Source organism: Podarcis vaucheri (genome assembly GCF_965113315.1).
Source record: "Podarcis vaucheri genome assembly, chromosome: 5".
Taxonomy (NCBI): Eukaryota; Metazoa; Chordata; class Lepidosauria; order Squamata; family Lacertidae; genus Podarcis; species Podarcis vaucheri.
The window spans coordinates 22,634,297-22,656,645 of record NC_138763.1 but is presented as its reverse complement, the minus strand read 5'-3'; the positions used below and the strand labels follow the sequence as shown (position 1 = coordinate 22,656,645).

The 22,349-nt window shown below is 44.5% G+C and overlaps 1 protein-coding gene across 8 annotated transcripts in view; it reads right to left on the bottom strand.

The window, feature by feature from the left end:
* Positions 1-9,042: 9,042 nt before the first annotated feature.
* VEPH1 (ventricular zone expressed PH domain containing 1) overlaps positions 9,043-22,349 on the bottom strand; it is a 174,026-nt gene continuing 160,719 nt past the window's right edge. For all 8 annotated transcript variants that reach the window (XM_082224096.1, XM_082224093.1, XM_082224091.1 and 5 more), the window contains 2 exons: positions 16,073-16,209; positions 9,043-12,424 (listed from right to left, as the gene is read on the bottom strand). In XM_082224096.1, the coding sequence (XP_082080222.1) occupies positions 12,188-12,424; positions 16,073-16,209 (374 nt within the window). In that variant the 3' untranslated portion in view covers positions 9,043-12,187. The remainder of the gene's footprint in view (positions 12,425-16,072; positions 16,210-22,349) is intronic.

Sequence of the window (22,349 nt, the reverse complement as noted above, 5' to 3'; positions counted from 1 at the left end):
TAGAGAGTGTTTGGGAGAGGGTTCTCGGTGTCCCCCCTTTTTCCTTTTTCTTTTGGGGGTCAAAGTTCCATGGTTGGGAAATTTCCCCATAAGAATCAATGGAAATTGTTAACTTGTAATCCAAATGCTTGTGTAATGAACAATTTGCAGGGAATGCATTGTGTTTGGTAAGCAGGGCCTGCATGTATCTGTGGCAAAGCAGGAGTGGCAAAGCCATTTACCTCAGAGCGATAACACTGTAATAGTTACTGGGGGATGAACTATGCTTGCAGTCAAGTCCTCCTCAAACATCAGAGCAAGCCAGAGGGCCGACACAGCCTTCCACATGACAGCTTTTCGGTGGCCATTTTGCGAAAACAATTAAGGGCCCATCTCCCTCTAGCAGAAGGATGTGGAACCTACGGTCCTCCAAATCTTGTTGGACTACAACTCCCATCATCCCCGACCATTAGCCATGCTGGCTGGGGCTGATGGCAGCTGGAGTTTCCCATTCCTGGCACTTGCAGAAGTTTGCAGAGGGGCTTGTAATGGTTCAGTCAACCCTCAGGCCTCTCCATGGAAGGTCCTCATGTCAGCTGGTAGCAAAGGAATGCATAAGCAGAAGCCTACACAGATAAAATAGGGTGGTGGGAATGGGAGATTGGCAGATAGCTGAGATGAGCCTGTTGACGACTCGTAACGACTGCAATAGGTCTTACAGGAAAAGGCAATTCAGCAGCTTCTCTTTCCAACTCATTACCAAACTTAAAACCATGGAGAGACCTGGTCTGAACAAAGACATTGGATTCTTATCTCATTATACATGACTAAGCCATTTTTCACCTTCTCACCCCTTGCCTTTTCCTGTAAGACCTATTGCAGTCGTTAAGAGTCGTCAACAGGCTCATCTCAGCTATCTGCCAATCTCCCATTCCCACCACCCTTCTGAGTAATACCCCTCCCCACCTTCTCACTATATAGAAGGATCTATATAGAAGGATCTGGCAACTTCTGTTTCAGTGTATCTGAAGAAGTGTGCATGCACACGAAAGCTCATACCAAGAACTAACTTAGCTGATCTTTAAGGTGCTACTGGAAGGAATTTTTTTTTGACTATGGCAGACCAACACGGCTACCTATCTGTAACTGTAGATAAAATAGGGTTGATGAGATGGAGAAATTTGGGGCTGTGATGGCAGGACCAATCAGAGGAACCTGTCCTGAAATTCATTGCTGGAGATGGAAGAGCCATTTCTTCTCTCACAGGAAATATCGTGAGAAGCAGGATTCTATTCAGTATGTGGGAACAGAGTGGATTAACTATGTTGACTTTTGTGCATTCATTTAAAGGGAAAATGTACTTTTTAAAAAACAGCCCTGACAGCGAAATGTTTCTTGGCTTTAGAGGGTCTCCGTTCTGGGAAACCTGTTGGCATTTTATGGTCTTGCACATTTGTTTGTGTGTTGTTGTCGTCTTTTGCTCTGAATACCACAAGATGATTGCTATATGTGTGTTTTTTTTTTAAACAACCCACCTCCCACAGTTTGGTATTTTCAACAAAGGAAAACAAAACCCTCATTCTTTCCCAGTAAAATGATTATATGTTGCTTTGGTGAAAGTTAAATTGCATTATTCCATTTCAAGGGCAAGTTGTGCAAGCTAGATGAAGAATTGTTTCCTGGGAAAGAAGAATATTGCCCTTCTGTAGCCAACCGAAGGTTGGTTTTAGACCAGAAAACTGGGAGGGCTGGAGGGAGGGGTCCCCATTCCTTTCTCAAGTGTGGCTGCTGACATCTGTGGGGGTAAGGACAGGACCAATAATGGAAAAAAACCAAATAAAAGTCAATATATAGAGCCGCATAATTCTTCATAAAAGGTGCTCCGGTCCAGTGCGTTTGCGGGTTGTAATTTTGGATGAAGCTTTCTTAAAGCCCATGCTAGGACTGATGCTCTGCTCAGGAGGTAAATTGAATAACTTTTAAAATGTGGAACACGTAATCCTTATTTCCTGCTTGCGTTTCTTTTCTTTTCTTTAGCCATTTGCCAGTGTGACATTTGTTTTGATGGTTCTGTTTTCCCTGAATAACTAAGAATACAGTGGAACCTTGGTTCTCGACTCCCAAAATGTTCAAAAACCAAGGCTTGGCTTCCGGTTGGCTGCAGAAGCTTCCTGAACTCAAGCGGAAGCCATATCAGATGTTTGGCTTCCAAAAAATGTTCGAAAACCGGAACACACACTTCCAGGTTTTTAGTGTTAGGGAGCTGATTTGTTCGACGACTAAGCTGTTCGAGAACCAAGGTTCCACTGTATAGGAAGCTGCTGTGCTGAGTCAGTCCACTGGTCCATCAAACTCAGTATTGTCTACATTGACTTGCAGCGACCACCCAGGGGTCTCTCCCAGACCTGCCTCCCTCTTTTCCAGGGCACCCCCTCCTTTCCTGCCGTCCTGCAGCCTTGGCCTAGACCTGACACCCCACAAGCCCCCACAGCGGAATTGGCTGCTGCCCCCTGCTAGCATCCTGGTGGGGTGAGGGAGCGGTGTGCAGGCAGGGCCTGCTGTCATCCCCTGGTGAGCACCTAGCTCAGTCTCTCAGGGTCAGCCTCATGCCAGGTTGCGCCGCCTCCTGCACCCAGAACCCAACTGCTCAGGTCTTGGAAGCAGTGCAGCCTCTGTCAGGTTGGGGGGCACCCTCAGCCTGGACTTGGCTCCAGCCTCCCTCCCTTCGTCTATTGGGAGACCTTCTGGCAGGGGATGGAGCAAGAGGCTGCCCCAATATTTTATTCAAGTTGGTGCCACTCTCCTGGGAAGTGTAGTTTACCTCTTAAAGGTAAAGAGTAAAGGGACCCCTGACCTTTAGGTCCAGTCGTGGCCGACTCTGGGGTTGTGGTGCTCGTCTTGCTTTACTGGCCGAAGGAGCTGGCGTACAGCTTCCAGGTCATGTGGCCAGCATGACTAAGCCGCTTCTGGCGAACCAGAGCAGCACACGGAAATGCCATTTACCTACCCGCTGGAGTGCTACCTATTTATCTACTTGCACTTTGACGTGCTTTCGAACTGCTAGGTTGGCAGGAGCAGGGACCGAGCAACTCCCCGTCGCGGGGATTCAAACCGCCGACCTGATCGGCAAGTTCTAGGCTCTGTGGTTTAACCCACAGCGCCGCCCGCGTCCCTTTTAGTTTACCTCTTAGAGAGCTTCAATTCCCAGCACACTGAGCAAACTCCAGTGCCCCATGTGCTTTAAATTTCTGGTGTGTGCGCAAACAAATGAGGATGAATGCTCAATAAAAGGGTTGTTTGGAAGCAAGTGAACGCATACTAGCCTCTTGGGAGGATGAACCGAGTGTGGATTGGGCCTCCGAATATCCCCTCCTTCCCCAGCAAGCCACTGAACAGCAGGGTACAAGCTGTTTTTATAGTGCTGCTGTGCGGTGCACATAAAATTGATCACAATTGCACTCATAAAACTAGAACGCAACGGGTTGGCAACAATAACATCCGGATCTTCTGTTTTTAAAAAAACTCCAAGCCAAAACTGAACTGAGGGACGAGTTCTGTTCCAGACCAAATGGCTAGCATGGGTGCACAACCTTGATAATCCAATATAAACAGCATAACAATGGCATTCTGAGCTCTGCAGCTTTCAGGCTGAGTATGGACATTACTTTGAATGTCACACTGAAAAAACAAAACCCTATAAAAGTTTATTTGGCAGTTGAAGTATAAAATATGCAGCGGTGGGATATATACACATATACTTTGACAGCTTCCTCTGTATTCTGATTGATGCCTTTTTGCTTATGTCTTTCCAGAAGGGCAACGCGAAAGCGCGGCAATGATGTTTCCCTTTTATTGTATTCCAAGGTATAATCGACTACAGGGGGACCCAGCTTATGCTTCTTATTTCATGCAATTATGTTTGGCTCTGAAGCAGGGGGTCTCTTCAGTTTCGCAGTTTTATGTTCCATATTGTTCCAATAACACTTAGGCTGAAGGGAAGGATTTAAGATGGCTGATGATAGCTTTAGTGAAATAATGGGCTGCAAAATTGGGACAATTTCACACAAAATTCTGCTGGAGTCAGGGAACCGTAATTTTGTTCCAAAGGTTTCAGCATCCACGTGGATTTCAAATTACTCAAAGTACCACTGCTTACGAAATAAATTAAATGGTCCCATCCCCCCGCGACACAGGTATCAGCCTGCCCCCTGCCCCGCCACAATGCTCCAGCTAATACATTACCACATTGTAAGACGATTGAAAAGCACCTCAGAGATGAAGCTGCCTAACACCAGGTCCAACCAAGTCAGAGTATATTGGTCTATCAGGGACGCGGGTGGCGCTGTGGTCTAAACCACTGAGCCTCTTGGGCTTGCTGGTCGGAAGGTCGGCGGTTTGAAACCCTTGAAGGGGTGAACTCCCATTGCTTGGTCCCAGCTCCTGCCAACCTAGCAGTTTGAAAGCACATCAACGTGCAAGTAGATAAATAGGTACTGCTTCGGTGGGAAGGTAAACAGTGTTTCCGTGCGCTCTGGTTTCCGTCACGGTGTTCTGTTGCACCAGAAATGGTTTAGTTATGCTGGCCACATGACCCAGAAAACTGTGTGGACAAATGCCGAGCTCCATCGGCCTGAAAGTGAGATGAGTGCCGCAACCCCATAGTTGCCTTTGACTGGACATGACCTTCCAGGGGTCCTTTTCCTTTACCTTTTTACCTGTATTGGTCCATCTAGCCTAGCACTGTCTACACTCACTGGCAGCACTTGTCAGGGGTTTCAGATAAGGATTCCCCCTGCCCCACCTGAAAATGCCGGGAACTGAACCTGAATTGTTCTGTGTTACACATGAGGCATGTGCTGTCCCAAGGAGCTTCATCCCTTCTGCATGCAGATGCCGCAAGTTGGCAGAAGCTGGGGAGTGGGCAGTGCCATTTCATTCATTCATTTATTTCAGCTATTTCATTCATTGTATCTATAACCTGTTACAATATAGAAGCAATGTGGCCACGAGCTGGTAGCTTGAAAGCAAAACATAATGGGAATGTTGGGACTGTTCTGTGGGAAACAGAGGGACAGTCTATTCACAGTGCGAAGCACCGGAATTAGCTCAGAGTGTAATATGAGCTGTACAGGAAGTACAGGTGGAGTTTCTCTCTCGGCTGCTGGAGTTTGAAGAGAGCAGACGTGTTTTCTGTAACGCTGCAAAGACAGAAATAAAGGCATGTAAATACGTTTCTGTCTATCTCTTTCCCCTGCCCGGGGGGGGGGGCAGGAAAGAGTGGTGTGTTCTTCTCACGCTGAGAAGGATCGCCGATCGCGACCTAGCCTGTATCCTGCCGGGACATGCAGACAGGGAGGTCAACAGGAGATCAAGCCGGGTGCCTGGAGAGTGGCCAGTTTCTCCTGATAAAGGCTTGATTCCCAACATAACCCCCCTTTTTATTCCCAGGAGCTCATGGTGCTATGCATGGTCCATCAGCTCCTCCTTTAATCCCTGTAACCCTGTGATGTAGGTTACACCGAGGGGCAACGACTAGCCCAAAGTCACCCAGCGAGCTTCATGGCCGAGTGGGGATTTGAACCCTCGTCTCTCCCAGGTCTTAGTCCAATGCTCTAACCATCTGGGATTTCTGCAAAACAGATGCTGTTTACATTGCTTTCCCTGTACCCCCTAAACTAGCCTGCTGTCCTTGGGTGCAGTGGAAGACACTGTCCCATCACAAGATTCATCAACCAGTCCAGCTGGTTTCTTTATATGAAACTGGAGGGCATGTTGCCCGTTGCCCAAGGTAGCAAAATGTCTTCAGCTGGCCATGAACCTCATTATATAGAGCCCCCAATTTATGTGCTCTCTTTTTAAGGGACCAGAACTGACTGGATTGGGAATGATCATGTGGATGATAAAAAGGAGGGGTGGCACCATGAGTATTCAGAGTCTTAGGACACTTAGAAATAAGAATCTGGATACTTATCAAGTGGGTGTAGTTTAGTTTTATGATTCCTTCTTTGCCTACAGCCATTATCTGACTCCCATTCTCCCTTCCAGAATCCCCTTTGTCCTATTGGGGCATTCATACAAGGGGGGAAAAAAGTTTCCAACATAATTAACCAAATGAATTGATGTCCCCAGTTTGATGTCCCCAAGTTCTCAAGGACTGTCTCTTCCCATATGAACCAACCAGGACACTGCGATCATCATCTGAGGCCCTTCTTTGTCAGCCACCTCCACCAGAGGTCTGGAGGGTGGCAACACGAAAATGGGCCTTTTCTGTGCTGGCTTCCCATTTGTGGAATGTTTTCCCTAGGGAAACTCACCTGGCACCTTCATTGCATATCTTTAGGCACCAGGGAAAAACGTTCCTCTACTCCCAGGCCTTTTGCTAATTAAGCAAACTATGGCCTTTTAAACTATAGGTCTGTTTGTGCATGTGCAGACATGTGTATTGTCTTTGTTACTATGTTACTACAGTATGTTACGTATTTTTTGTGTTTTTATATTGTAAACTGCCCAGTGATCCTCGGATGAATGGCAGTATAGAAATCTAATAAATCTAATCTCCTTATGTAGGCACCTCCTGCTGCCTTCGCTGTGTGTCTGTTTTGAGCATCTATCACAGCCTTTCTCAACCTGTGGGTCCCCAGATGTTGTTGAACTACAACTCCCATCACCCCTAGCTAGCAAGGCCAGAGCTCAGGGATGATGGGAGTTGTAGCCCAACAACATCTGGGGACCCACAGGTTGAGAGGCGCTGATCTATCACATCAGCCTGCAACACACTCACATTACTAATGATGTAGGATCATGACTTAGGAAACTGCCTTAGTCAGACCACTGGTCTGACTAGCTCACCACTGTCTTCCACACTGTCTGGCAGGGTTTCAGACAAAAGTCCCCTCCCCACACATTGTCCTACCTGGAGATGCTGCAGAATGAACCTGGGACCTTTTGCAAACCATGCACCACTGAGATACCTGCCTTCCACAAAGCGACTTCTACTTCCTCCATTGTGCGACGTACACTCATTTATCTGTGAGTCACAGAAAGCAGAGGACTGCCAGTTTGGAATGTGGTCAGCCCCTGCGCAATCTGGATCTCCTATATGTCCTGAGTTGATTTTGTGTGGGGTGAATTGGCTCTTTGTCTTGGCTGTGCCCACTGTCTTCCCCCATGGCAAGGAATAAGTTCAGTTTTCCAGATTCTTAACAGTGGCCTTTCAGGCAACTGAAGTTAGCTATCATTACAGGAAAGACGACGTAATATATTTTCCTCCCTTGTGCTTCAGAGATGTAAGGTGCCCTACAAAGGGTAGTGTTTCTATTCCCCAAACTGGCAGATAATCTGCTTCCATTATCAGGAATTAACAGTAATTCCTAGGCAAGGATTCTGTTCTTGTAGGATAAGACAAATCTAATGTTGATTTATGCCTTCTGACGTCAACTGCAGCAAAGGAACAGGAGGAGGTTGTGTAGGCATCATCCATTTAAAGAACATTGCTTTCAAGACATTCAGCTAATTTTTACTCAGAGCCAACCTGTTGAAACTAATGAGCATGGCTAAGTTAGATCTGTTAATTTAAATAGGACTACTCTCAGTAAAGCTTAGTTCAGTATTGCCCATTGTGTGTATGCACATTTCAAAACTTGTGGAGCTAAATGTTCTTTACTCCAGTTATTCCAAGAACCTTAAAATTTCAGAATTGTCTTTAGGCATCCAAAGCAGCTGAGAGAGTCTGGACTTGGTTAAAAAGCTGTAGTGGTTGCTTGTCAGATTTCCTTCTTCCCTAACCCACATCATTAGTGCCATTGTTAACTTTTATCTCTCTTTATCAGTAAATATCCTGTTGGTCTCAAAGTTCTCCCAAATCTCACATTCTGGGGGTTTTTTGTTCTCAGTCACACACCGTGTGACATGATTTAGCATGACTTCCTGTTCCAATTACAGTGTGAAGACCGGGAATAAGATATATTGTCTATCTGAGGCAGGGTCTGCTGCCAACCTTTTTGAAGGTGCAAGCCAAGTCTATAATTTGAAACGCTTTAAGGCATGTGTTTATGCTCTACGCTTGTGTCGCAGGTCGGGGAAACTTTGCCCAGAGAAATCCACATAAGTACTGCATTGATAGATGTTCTGGCCTGTGAAATTCCTAGTGGAACCATGTTAAAACACACACATACACTAAAAAGTCAGATTCAGCAAAATGAACAACAACACCCAGGCACAGAAGAAATAACGAACACAAAGGAGGAACTACTCAGAGATTCCTACCCCCCCCCCGCTTTCTGTTTGAGTTGGACTGGGAGAAGGTTGTTTCCCCCACTAAATCAACAATAGAGCAACTCCAGGGACAGCTTGCAGCAGTGACAGAACACACACTTGGCTAATAAAATAGCCATGGCAGAACGTCCTGCATGAATGTGTGCTTTCAAAGCCTATTAAGCTAGCAACCACTGTAACATCTTGTGGCAATGGATCTGATTATGTGTTGCGCGCGCGCACACACACACACACACACACACACACACACAAAATGACATTTGGTTTGTATACCTTGCAAGAACTGGATGTCCTAAAGAGACCTACCTAAACATCTCTATGACGTGTCCTTGGATAGGGGGCGCAGCTCGTTTCCTTATGTACAATTACTTTTGACATTTTTCAACTGCAGTGTGACCGAGTTTTCTAATCAGGTTTTGCCAGGACTTGGCCCCCAGTGCAAGGACGTACTTCTTTCTCGATGTTCCTTGCACAGTAATACAACGGTGGACAAGCACAGTTCTTAACTGGGCAGCAGACATTTCCAAATGGAAAAGAACGGACACTTTTCCACCCAGGGACTGAACGAATGGAGTAGAGGGATGCTTGGCAGAAAAAAATATGGCATACGTCAAATTTAAAGATAAACTTCGGATAAGAAAGCTTTAAGATAGAGGAAATTCCTAGATTTTAATTTAAACATTATTTTCTGAACAACATCCCCTCAGAAGAACAGTACACTTAAGGATACTGCAGTGTTAGAGATAACAAAATTAGATCAGCAGTGACATCCACATTCTACATAGAGACTTGCATAGCCATGGGGATACAAAGACTGTGGCTGGCGGGTAGTTGTAAATCACATACGCAAATTAACACTTACTTGATTTTTAAAAAGGAATATTTTTAAAGTAATGAACTTTCCTCTGTTCATTAGAAGTACAATGGTTAATCCCAAACTCCAGGCTATCCATAGCTCCTGACTGCTCTCTCATCCTGCCATACATTAATATGGCAGCATGTAAGCTTTTTGCGGGCAGAGAACTTATTGCTTATGAGATGAAAACTCGAGGGCCTTGTACTGTCCTATATTGTTATTACTATTGTTATTTCTTCCTTCTATAATACTATCGGTGTATATGGTGCTTTGCAGAGTACACAGGCATAAAGATGAATGTGTACAACTGCAATTAACGTCCCCCAGTCTTGTTTTAGTGGAGGATAAAGACCCAGGAGTTAAAAGGTAAATATAGGGAAGCTGAAAACACCAGGAGTTAAAACAATAATAATGAAGTAACTATTAACATATAGGAAACAGGCACAAAAATGATCTAACGCAAAGCCAACATCATAAAAGTCTTTATGATGCTAAAATTCCAGCCCAATTTTGACATGCTTTGCAGATAAAGAGCCTGCCCCATTAACCCCAAGCCACATTACAGCAATGCCGAAAGGATGAGAAGCCTCTCTGGGCTCTGATGAGATATCTCCAGTGGAAAGATAAAGCAATCTGTGTATGGGGCTGGGCTTGTATTCTCACCCCCCACCCCACTTACAATGTTATCCATGGACTTTCCAATCAAAGTGCCAGAGGCATTAAATCCAGGCATAATATTTCAGAGTTCACCCACACTAGCAAAGACTCGAATTCATGAAGCGGGTGACCACCTGCAGTACTAGCCACAGCTGATAGGGTTGGGATACGTGTGGGTGTGTTTTGGCACACCAGCTTATACGTTCATCACAGGCACCAGAAACATTGTGCTTCAGTGGGAGGTGAAACCAGCAGCGGCGCAGCAAGCCGATTGGGCGCCTGGGGCGGCGCACGTGCCTTGCGCTCAGGGGCGAGGCCAGCCGGGGCAGGACACTCCACAGGGCCTCCAAGGAGTCTGCCTGCGTCCTCCCACTCAGCCGCCCTACAGCTGGGGGGGGGAGGCAGCGGGCAGACTGTCTGGGGCAGTGCAGAGCCTGTGGGCGGCCAAGCCACTGCGTCACTCCCCGGAGAGATTTGTGGCTGGGGTGCACTGCAGGCCCCACAGTGAGTCCACCCAGCATTTTGCCACCCCCCTCAGTGGTGCCAGTCAGCCCAGCCTGTACCCACTGGACCCCCCTTCCCCAGAAACCAGAAGAGGTTTGTAGCTGAGGTATTTAAGGAAGCTGCATTGACTGCAGCGAGTTCAGCAAAGGTTTTAATTCCTGTGTTGTATTGGCTTGAATGAATTTACTCTCCTTTACATACCCCAGTGGGTAAGACAGATGGACAGAAGATCCTGTTTACCTCCAGCGCTTTCATAATCTACAATCTCTGTTGCTCACATGTCTGCGACTATCCTCAAAATATTCCAGGCCCAATTTCAATCAATGGGTGGAATTCAACAGTTGAAATTCAACTGATGAGATTGTTCCATCAGTACAAGCATTTCTGCTTGCCTGATGGAATCACTTCCCTTCTGGTTCTCCTACACACTGTTCTGGGGGTTCTCCCGACCCACTTGAATAAATTTTGGGGAGGCGTAGGGGGCGCATGGTGGGAGAAGGCCCAGTTGCATTACCGGGAGTCCTTGCACTGGCTTTTGCTGCTGGAACGGCTTAGCTGAATCCGGCCCAATGTGTACAGACAGCTGTGGCCTGGGAAGATCTCTCCACCCTGTCGCCATCTTGTTAGTGAGCAGTCCTGAGTTTGTGCTGGGTGCTATCGTGGTGGCAGGCCGGAGGCACAGAAGGTGGCAGGCAGGCGGGATACATGCAGTGATGTCAGGGCAAAACATATAGCAGAGTTCATGTACAAAGCCCACCTTGAGTGGGTCCTACATCCACCCAAAGTGCAGTCAAAGTCAGTCGAAAAAGGCTGTGTGGATAAACAGCTGTTGAGATGGTGGTGATAATTAGAGCCATTAATATAACCAGGGCGCACTTCAAGAAAGACATGGTTGGCAGAGCTGGTAAAAAAGTTAAAGGCCTCTTACTGCCCCTGGAAAGCAGGGTCCAGGCACTGTGTCACTCTGCACACATGAACAGATTTCTATTGCATGCTACTTGAACAATACTCAGGACAAAGGCAATCTCATGTACATCTGTAGGTATTATCCAAGGAGCAAGATGTTGCTTCTGTAGTGTCCATGTTCGTTCTATGCACAGAAATGCATTGGTCCCCCGAACAAGCACTGAGTGAACTCAGATATGGGGATTATTGTGATAGTTTTCTGGTTGTAATGCTAGCGCTTCTGTCCCTGTTTCCAACATTCCTTTTATGCTGCATTATCTGCTGCATACAGAACTGCAGCCTTTTGACAGATATATCACCATGCTGTGCTAAATTCCATTCATATCAATGGCTGTGTCGTAACACAAAAGCAAACACCACTGTATGCATTGCATCCTTTGTGAGCATGCCTGCTTCTGTTCACCCACGAAAATGGTGGGAGACGAAAGTATGCCAGAACAGCACCACCATTTCACGTGACAGCCAGTGATGGGATCTGTGAAATTACAGCACAAGATTCCCACAGTTTTTCCAAGGGGTTAATGAAGTTGCAAATGGTTTTTTATTTTTTCTTCCTGGAAGCAATTAACGTGGAAACGAGTGTTGAACTTCCACTAGATTCTGCTAGATTTCCTGAAGTATGTGTGAATGATTGCATAAAACACAAAAATGTTCCAGTGTGGAAATGTCGAGAAAATAGAATAAAGTGCTGCCTGAATGCAGCCACTATAGAACAGGAGAGATTGGAAGCACATTTGTCAGTCTGAAGCAACTATAATGGACATGGCATTAGTTGCATTACTCCCCGCACCACTCCTCATAAACAAGGATGTTGCAACGGCGCCCAGCTTGAGCAATATTATCAATGAGGTCTTATATTGCCTTTTTTTCTCCTTCTGTGACTCAGATGATGAGATATTTTACATATTCGTGTGTGCTAGCCTTGTGAATCATATAACAGGCCCAGAGTTCTTACAAATATGTGGTTGCTTCCCTGCTCTCCCTTTCTTTCGCTTGGGCAACTGCTACGTTAATGCACTGGAGCCATTCCTCGGCATTCTTCTCATCTTTGGCCTTGAAAACGTAGGTCTTACTGTCCGTGAATATTTCAAAGGCCCGAGGGAGGCTGCGGTCCCTGCGTTTCTTGGCCACCACTTTGACACTCTGGACCTTGCTGAGCTCAATGGGGCAGTCGTCTGGGTCATCTTTCTAAAACAGAGAAGGAAGTGAAGATGGGGTGTGTGTGTGAAACAGAGTTCAAAGGTTTGTTCTGACTATACCATATATACTTGAGTATAAGCTGACCCGAATATAAGCCAAGGCACCTAATTTTAGGGGGGACAGGACTGGGAAAACATATTGAATATAAGCCGGTTCACCACACCACAAACCTGGTGGTGGCGGAGCGGAGGAGGAAGAACAAGCAGCCCAAAAGGGCTGCTGTCAGGCTGCTTGTTCCTCCTCTGCCACTACTGACAGGGGCAAAGGTGGTGGAGCAGGAAGGAGCAGCCTGAAAGGGCTCCTTTTGGGCTGCTTGTCCCTCCTCCGCTGCCACCGACAGCAGAAAAGGCAGAGGAGGAGGAAGGAGCAGCCCGAAAGGAGCCCTTTCTAACCTGACTGATAACCCTGGGCTATGAAGGGCTCCTTTCTTGCCGCTCGTCCCTCTGCCGCCATCCGCCTCACTCGAGTATAAGCCAAGGGAGGCTTTTTCAGCATAAAAAATATGCTGAAAAAGTCGGGTTATATTCGAGTATATATGGTACATGGTTGGTTAATCTGCCAAAAGTGGCCTGTTGCTGATGTGGTTCATACATATTGTTCATCACTATGCTATTCCACAGTATTGAACTAGTTTAACACCATTTTCTTTCTCCAGCGAACCCGGGGAACTATAGCTCTATAAGAAGGGAGAGGAGAAAATTCTCAGCACCCCTACCAAACCACAATTCTCAGGGCCCTTGGAGAGAAGCTGTGGCAGTTTAAATGGCATAACATCGCCAGACGTTTCTAGGGCAGATATACACTCAAAAGTCTCCAGGGAGGAAAAAATAACTCTTAAAACATAATTTGTTCCACTGGAGTCAATCTTTAGGAGTGCGGCTTAATGAGACATCAATAAATTTTTGCATAGTTTAATGTGCGAGTTTCTCCTCTTTCAACATAAGCACAGTTCTCTAACTGAATCCAGAGATGTAGGATTTGGGCAATTTTCCCACCAGGGTTTTAAGCAGTCTTAATGCATGTGAAAGATGCCCGACTGATAACCCTGGGCTATGAAGTGCTCTGTTTCTTCTCAGAGTCAACCTGGCACATGCAGAAGCGTATCCAGCAGGCTTCCACAGCCATGCCACCTGCAACGCTTCCTCTGGTGCAAAAGTACAAAATGGGACAGGAGGTGGGCCTTTAAGATACAAAGGCTTGAACTGAAGCCCATGGTTCATTTATCTCCATCCCATTAGCTGTATGTAAGCCCAGAGAAATTACTAGGGGAGCTAAATGGAGGTACTGTACTTGTTCTCCTCTTCCAGGAATTGGCCTTGGTAGCATCTAGTGACGATCCATTGGAAAGCTTTGTGTGTTGCTGACAACCTGTTGGTGACCCACCAGTGATGCTTCCCTCTCCATTTTGCTCCATGGTGCCAGCTTTGCACAATGCAAGGCAAGAAGAGCTGGCATGAGGGCACTGACGTTCTGGAGTATTGCAGGAGCTGCAATGCTGGCAAATTGGCACTGGGCACGATCTGCCATGGCAACAAGGCTATCATAACTCAGCACGCAAGTTCGCCATGATTATATTTGGTACACTGGTAACCATTTGTTGAGAGTGTAAGGATCCCTTGCCATCTTTACAGTGTATGGAAGGAACTTCAAGGCCCAATTAGGCTGGAGAACTCTTAGTAAAAAGGTAAAGGTAAAGGACCTCAACAGTTAACTACAGTCGCGAACGACTCTGGGGTTGCGGCACTCATCTCGCTTTACTGGCTGAAGAGTTTGGATTTGATATCCCGCTTTATCACTACCCTAAGGAGTCTCAAAGCCGCTAACATTCTCCTTTCCCTTCCTCCCCACAACAAACACTCTGTGAGGTGAGTGAGGCTGAGAGACTTCAGAGAAGTGTGACTAGCCCAAGGTCACCCAACAGCTGCATGTGGAGGTGCAGAGACGCAAACCTGGTTCACCAGATTACGAGTCTACTGCTCTTAACCACTACACCACACTGGCTCTGTGCCGAGGGAACCGGCGTTTGTCCGCAGACAGCTTCCGGGTCATGTGGCCAGCATGATTAAGCCACTTCTGGTGAAACCAGAGCAGTGCACGGAAACGCTGTTTACCTTCCCGCCGGAGCGGTACCTATTTATCTACTTGCACTGGCGTGCTTTCGAACTGCTAGGTTGGCAGGAGCTGGGACCGAGCAACGGGAGCTCACCCTGTTGCGGGGATTCGAACCACCGACCTTCCAATCGGCAAGCCCTAGGCTCAGTGGTTTAGACCACAGCGCCACAGAAATCTTAGTAGCTGTTACCTATTATATGCAAAAATTAAAAAGCGGACTGATCCACAGGGGATGATGCTGTCATTTTATTAGGTGAAACAGCTGGGTAATGGTGTGGGGCATGTAACCAGAGCTTTAATGAGTTTGCACCTGCCTCAATTGCACCTTAACCTAGAAATCCACATTAAAACTGTAATAATTCTGGATGAAATCCTGTTTATTGTTTTAGGCAGAAGAAGAGTGCTTAGAATGTTACTTGGGGGGAAAAACCTGAACAAAAATTAATCTCTCTCTTTTAAAATCCTCGAGCCCGCTAGAAATGGTTGTTCAGCAATTCAAATCTGCCAAATCCATTTGCTTTCCAGAAAGATACCCACTCCTTTGATTTACAAATGAGATCACCCATAAAGAAACTCCTTGCCATTTTTAATGATGTGATATTCTTTTACCATTGAGAATAGAGGTACTTTTATGTGCCTCCTGCTCTGTTATGAAAGCAGGTCTAATTATCTTCCATTACGGCAAAAGTCCTTTTTCTAAGTCAATCAGATATGATACAATTGGTAGCAGAATCCATCCAATTAGGCTGGGAGAAAATCAACCTGAAGTCTGATGTATTCTTAAAACTAACCATCAGGCAATGGGATCAAGATGAGCAGGTGACAGCAAAGGTTGCAAGGTTTTAAGCCAGGGCAATTGGAATAAGACCCACTATTTGACTATTGATTCAAAAACCCCAAATCTATTTTATATAATTGACTTTTTTATTTTTATTCTTTGTATATCGTATTGTCGTTTTATTGCTTTGGCCGATGGCTGATGCAAATAAAAATTCATTCAGCCAATGGGTTAATCTATTTGTTATGGCTTAAGTTGGTTAAGGCTTTACAAGACATACTTTAAGTGTTCCAGAAATATAACTCAGGGGATAAATCTACCAATTGTCTTATTTCTAGTTCTCTCTCAAGCCCACACCTCTCTCTTGACATTTCTGTTATATCTGTGACTCACAGAGGCACAACATGATCACAACCGCCTCCTCAAAGCAACCAATTCAGTTTCTGTGTCAAAACAAGGCACAGATTAATTATTTCGTCTCATCCAAGAGTGCCTGGAACAAAGTCAGCCCTGGGAAACCACTAAAAATTAGGGCAAAGTCCTTAATCATCAGCTGGTACTGCACCGATTGAGTGATGAGCATACATGTTAACTCACTTTTGGTATGTTATGTATAATAAGCTTTTTCAGACATGTGAGTGTCTCGTTAAAGTTTGTGATGTATGAGAAATAATCATCAAGAATTTTAAGGCCTGATTATGCAGGGACATTTCTAAATGATTTCTTTCCCCTCTCTCCCAACTTACAGATTTCCCTTTGCGAAAGAGAAGCTGATTCCCAGCAAGCGTGAAATAGCGGGTTTTCCACCTTTTGATGAATTTCCACCGAACTTGCTTTTCTTTCAGCTTGCCTTCAATTAAGGGTTGGCCATCTTGATTGACGACTGTGGAAATATGAGAGAGAGAGAGAGAGAGAGAGAGAGAGAGAGAGAGAGAGAGAGAGAATATTGTTATGAATTCTTGTTTCTCCTTTGGTGGCTCAGACTTTATAGAAAATTTAGAATCAGAAGCCCAGGATGTGGCATCTATATAAGCCATTTCTCTATATCCCCCCCCCACCCCACAAAACAAGCAGCAACAGCAAAGAAACCATAGTTCAGATGAACCACAGTTTGCCTGGGTTTAGGTGACGTGACAAGCTATCGTTCATCTGAAACAGAAGGGGAACCTTCTAAACTCCTCATTGCGCTTGTGTTGGAAGAGGAGTACATGGGCTCAAATCTTACTGGGTTTTATTTGTACAATAGGAAACTTTAGCGCTATGGCTGAATCAGCCCATTTTTTTTCATACCAAGGAGTTAAACTTATTCCATCCATTTGCAAAATAATTTTCAAAATTATTTGATAAACAAGATTTCCCTTCCTTCTGTCCCTCTGCAGCTGTTAGCAGCCAATCTCCCAGAGAACAAAGAGGACATTGGGTGGCTGAGGAATACTGTTCTTGTCAACTCTGAGAAAGAATTATGAAATTTAACAATGTATCTGTTTTTAGAATGTTTTTAATTTTTTAGAATGTTCTTGTGTAGGAATTGTAGATGTGTTTGATGCCCTGGGCTCCTTTGTGGCGAAGGGCAGGATATAAATTCAATAAATAAAATAAATAATACACCCAGAATTTGTCTGCAAAAGTAAATCATTTTACACAGATTTGTCTACTCTATTCTAGTTATAGATCTGGGGGTACCTGACTAGTGTTGTTTTTTAAAGGAATGGATTCTAAGTAATGAGTCTTATTTTCTTTACTTTTAGCAAAGCCTGTTTCTTTACAAGGGAGCCTGTAGACGCTGCTTTTAGAATTGCAAGAGATTAGATTGTTTGCAGCAGGACAAGGTTGCATAAGCTTTGAGAAACACAAGCTTTTGTGTGATGTTTGAAAAGCAGTTTCTTGTTATGAAACTTCAGGCCCAAGTGAATATTCTTGGCCTTCCGATGCCTCGTCTCAGCAGCGTGGGGCGCAAGAAATTCTGTGTCACTGAAGAGCTATGGTGGCCATGGACAACTTTTAATTCTAACTCCCACTGTGTATATTTGGATAAATCCATGGCTATGCAGAAATGTCAACTTTAAAGGGCGCCCTAACGGATGAGATGCCAACATGTCTGAGGGAGTAATTAAAACAAAAAAAGTTCAGAGGGTCACAATGAACTAGTATTCCAAATACTTCTTTTTTTATTTTCTTTGCAATTAAGCTGTCTAAACATGTACAGTTTTATACAGCAACCTTCTAACCTCTTTGTGGTAGAATCTTATGACTTTAATGGAAGCAACCTTTTCCATGGTATCTTAGTCACTGGATGAAGTGCTTTGGCCGGCATTGTAACAAAGCTTCTTATCTCAATCCGTCCGATTAAAAGTTAAATGCATTACCTTACCGTAATATTGATAAGAACAAAAGTGGATACTAAGTGCCTCTCTGGCTAAAGACTTGTGGGCACGTGCATCAAGCAAAATATTCATTTGGGCTAACTAGGCTGGGATGAAGCCTAAGAATTCAAAGTCATGCACACCAAACAATTCACAAAACAGACGTCACAATCTCATTTGCTGGTGTGGGGAAGGGGGGGGGGAGTTCCGTTGCACAAGTGTAGATTCTTGTGCTGAAGGAACAAGTTACATAATGCTACTCTGGCTACAACTCTAGGTTTTGAGAGTGTTCCCTTAATATTCCATCAGCACCAAAGGAAATTTATCTCCTAAGAGGGCTAACAGCAGTTTGGGGGCATTTTAATAAGGGAAATGGCAGGGAAGAAAGGGTAATTTCTCCATGAGCGATGGTCCTGCTCTTGATTTCTCCATTCCTTGTCACATATCTGTTATTTGAAGAAAAAATTAAGGGACCAGATGTAAAAGTGAGTATGGAATTTGAGGTTTCCAACCATTTGTTTGAAGCATCCTGCATCAATTAACAACATTTCTCATTGGAACATGCCCAGACCAACCCATTTTTGCGAAATTTGCACATGAAAACACAAATGGCGCGCATAGGCTATGTCCTAGTCAGCATCCCAGTTTGGGATTTTGTTGCATTAAGACTGCACTCCTATACCTACATACGTGGAATGAATATTCTTGGGGATTTACTTTGGGGTAAATATGTATAGGATTGTGCTGTCAGTGCTGCGTTTAGTTCTGCACTAGGTGCTCATTAGAACGGCAGCCTTCTTGCGGTTGCTAAGTCACTGGAAATAAGAAATTACTGTCAATCTGCTGCATACCACCCAGAAACCTACTGTATGATCACCATTTCCCCCCCACCAGCCTTCACTTCTTCCACAGTGCATGGAAGATGTGTGCTATTTGCATCTATCCTGAAATTTCAATACAGATATTCACAAAGCTCGTGTTTATGCAGAGAGGATTCAAGGAAGTAAATGTTTAAATATTTGCCTAACTGGGAAATAAACGCTTCTCGCAGCATACGACTTCATTGAGAATCCCTCAACAATGTGAAAAATGTTGGCTGAAAAGGAAAGTTAAACACGATTCTCCTACCCACATACAAATGCTTTTATCAAGAGTTAGGTTCATAACCCAACAGTAAAGTGAGAACTAACCGTCACCCAAAGATCCCAGGGCAGTTCACAACATAAAAATAGAAGGTGAGAATACAAAATAAAACAAATACAAATACAAACTAATAACCCCTCTCCTACAAACACATTTTAAAAACCATAGAGAGGCCACGATGGCAGCATTCGACCCCCAGGCCCAAGCTCCCCCACCCGGGGGTATAAAATACATGTGTATTTCTGCTACTAATTTCCACAACATGACTTTTGTTTTTCTCTAAAGGGAATGCTTTATAAGCCAATGTGAGAAAAAATATAGGACTACGTGTGCAAAAACAGTCTAAAGATGCAATTCTATACACACTTAACTGAGAGTAAGTCTGATTGAATCTACTCTCAATCCCCATAAATCTAAAGAAAAGACAAGAAAATAAATTAAAACCGCACTGAATTTCTAAGAAACACATTTGCACATCATGTGTAGTTAGCCCCTCCACAGTATTTCCTAGGTAGTGAAGTGATTTAAGCTGTTAATGGAGAAAGGTTGATGTTGAAATATTGGGCTGTTATAATATCAGCCAACTTTCTGTAACATCAGGCTAACTAGTGGCTGGGTACAGATGCACAAGCACCGGGGGGGGGGGGGGAGAGAGAATGAAGTATGCTAGAAAAGGACCTGATTGGCTGGAAGACTTGAAGACCCAAATCTCAGTTCTTTCACTCAGTCTGGTTCATTTTGCTTCCTTAAATACATCTCTGGGGTTCCAGGGTCCAGACCATGGGTAGGCAAACTAAGGCCTGGGGGCCGGATCCAGCCTTCTAAATCCAGTTTGTGGATGGTCCAGGAATCAGCGTCTTTTTACATGAGTAAAATGTGTCCTTTTATTTAAAATGCATCTCTGGGTTATTTGTGGGGCATAGAAATTTGTTCACCCCCCCCCCAATATAGTCCGCCCCCCACAAGGTCTGAGGGACAGTGGACCAGCCCTCTGCTGACCCCTGGTCCAGACAATAAAACACTGTCAAGCTAGGGCATTCTATAGAATGGTCTTTGGCATCTTTAGGAAACTTTAGGATTGCAATTAAAACACGATATATATACAGTGGTACCTCGGGTTACATATGCTTCAGGTTACATATGCTTCAGGTTACAGACTCTGCTAACCCAGAAATAGTACCTCGGGTTAAGAACTTTGCTTCAGGATGAGAACAGAAACTGTGCAGCGGCGGCGGGAGGCCCCATTAGCTAAAGTGGTGCTTCAGGTTAAGAAGTTTCAGGTTAAGAACGGACCTCCGGAACGAATTAAATATGTAACCAGAGGTACCACTGTATATTGCTTCAATCTTATTAGCATCAATGAGGGCTACACAACCTTAAAGGGGTGTGTAGACTGTATGGCCCACCAGATGCTGTTGGACTTCAACTCCCATTACCCCTAGCCAGCATAGTCAATGCTTATGCCACGGGCCAGGAGTCAGCTTCGCCTGTTGAACAGCAGCCTGAAGGGGGAGAAGGCGGATTGACTCCACCTGCAGCTGATCAGCCTTCAAGGATACAGAGGAGAAGGCACTGATGAGAACCAGCTGGCTTTAGCCTTCTTAAGCATAGCTTCCAGAAGCAGTCAGATGTTGGTAACATTTGTAGTTCCTGACCCTGCCTTGCCGCTTCCTGCTTGTCTTGACCATTGACCGCATGGTCATCAGATTACCTGACCTTGGACCATCTGACCATGCGGCTTGCTGTTTGGTGGACCCTAGGACTGGACCTGACTTTGGATGCTGACTCTACCTCCAGGCAAGTATAATTCAGAGACTCTTCTGGTTGGCTGACCTCCCACTCTCCTGAGCTCTGCATGCTGCTGCTCAGCAATGAGACTATGGCAGCTTAGCGATGATGGGAGTTGTTGTCCATTAACATCTGGAGAGCCATAGGCTTTCCACTTTAGTCTAAAGTCTCCTTGAGTTATCTCTAGAAATCGGTGTATGAAGCAACTGAAGAAAAATGGTGCACAGTATATCCATCACCAATGAGTGACTCTCATTGGAACTACTCAGTCCCTAATTACAAAACCAACTCAGTTGATCTCTGGCACAAACTGCTAGACCCTGGAAAATTTTCAGCATGTACATGGATATTCATATATTGTATATTATTCACATTAAAATAGTTCATGAAGAATGAGATCTTCATTTCCAAGACTGACCCCACCACAACAGCCTTATAGAATGAGTTAGAAGAAAACTTAATATTTGTAAGGCACGGCAATTCACTAAATACAAGAAGTGTATCCTTCCAAACACAATGGAACAACCTTTCTACCCACTCAAAAATGCAATAAACACTGAGAAAGGAGTCTGGAATTTCCAACTTTGCCAGCTGAAGTTATTGTCAAGGGTACAAAATGTCCTGAAACAAGTCTTGAAATTCCTGACACAGCTACCATAAATCATCAGAGTTTCATTAAAGCAAATTATTCTCTTGTGAGTTTGTGCAAATGAGGATGGCATCGGTGGATTTACTGGAAGGGAGTGTTAGCAGTGATGAGAAGAAGTCTTTGGCTGGCTGCGCTTTGATCCCATTGTGAGGTGGATATAACTGGGGGCTGCGTTTGAAAGCAAGAGTGCTGGAGGAAAATGGTCCATGAGTCATTTTCTGTTCTCTACACGTATCAAATGGATGAGATATGGGTCCCTTCCAGATCATCTGCTTACTGAGCATTCGTCCTGATTCATATGTACAAAGTTTGTGGAGAGGTTAGATGATGTCAGTGGTCGAGCATTATGGCCAGGTCAAATGAAGTTGGCGATAGTCAACTTTCCAGCACATTTCCCCATGACTTTACTTACCACAAAAATCTGATTGGGGGAGGGGTGTTACTTGTTGTGCAAATGTGCCAAGCCAACTTTTATTGTGCGAATGTACTGGCTATGTGATTGAATTTTGCCTGCAAATAGTGACCAGCTGAATGTACATATAGAAAAAGAGACCCCAAAATAATATTTTAAGGAGCCATTGTATTGCCTGTTGGCTTTATGGCAGTGGTTCTCAAAGGGTGTTGTGTGCCACACTAGCAGGAAGACTGAAGGACAAAGAAACATTTAAACATTTCAGTATGGTATGGTATCAATTTCTTTATTTACAGAATATGGATAGGTATCTTTTCAAAGTGATACTAAGGACAAGTCTAGTTGCGTTTACCAATGTATTTTTTACCTTATCAACAACAAAATTGGCTTGAGCAAATTTTTATTTTGAAAGTGTGACCCAGAGAAGAAAGTCTGAGAACCACTACTTTATGGTCTTGGACACAACATCCCACCCTTTCTGTGCCTTGTGCTATTTTAGTTCCGAATAATAATTTTAAAATCCACACAGAGATTTCATGAGTAGGTTTGTTTTTTTAAACTCTCTGGTTAAAAATGTGTTGCCTTTTAATTGCCTGTAAGAAAAGCTGTTTGGAGCAAAACTACACGTTTACGAAAAACATGGGGTTCCACCCAAAATGGAATCTCCG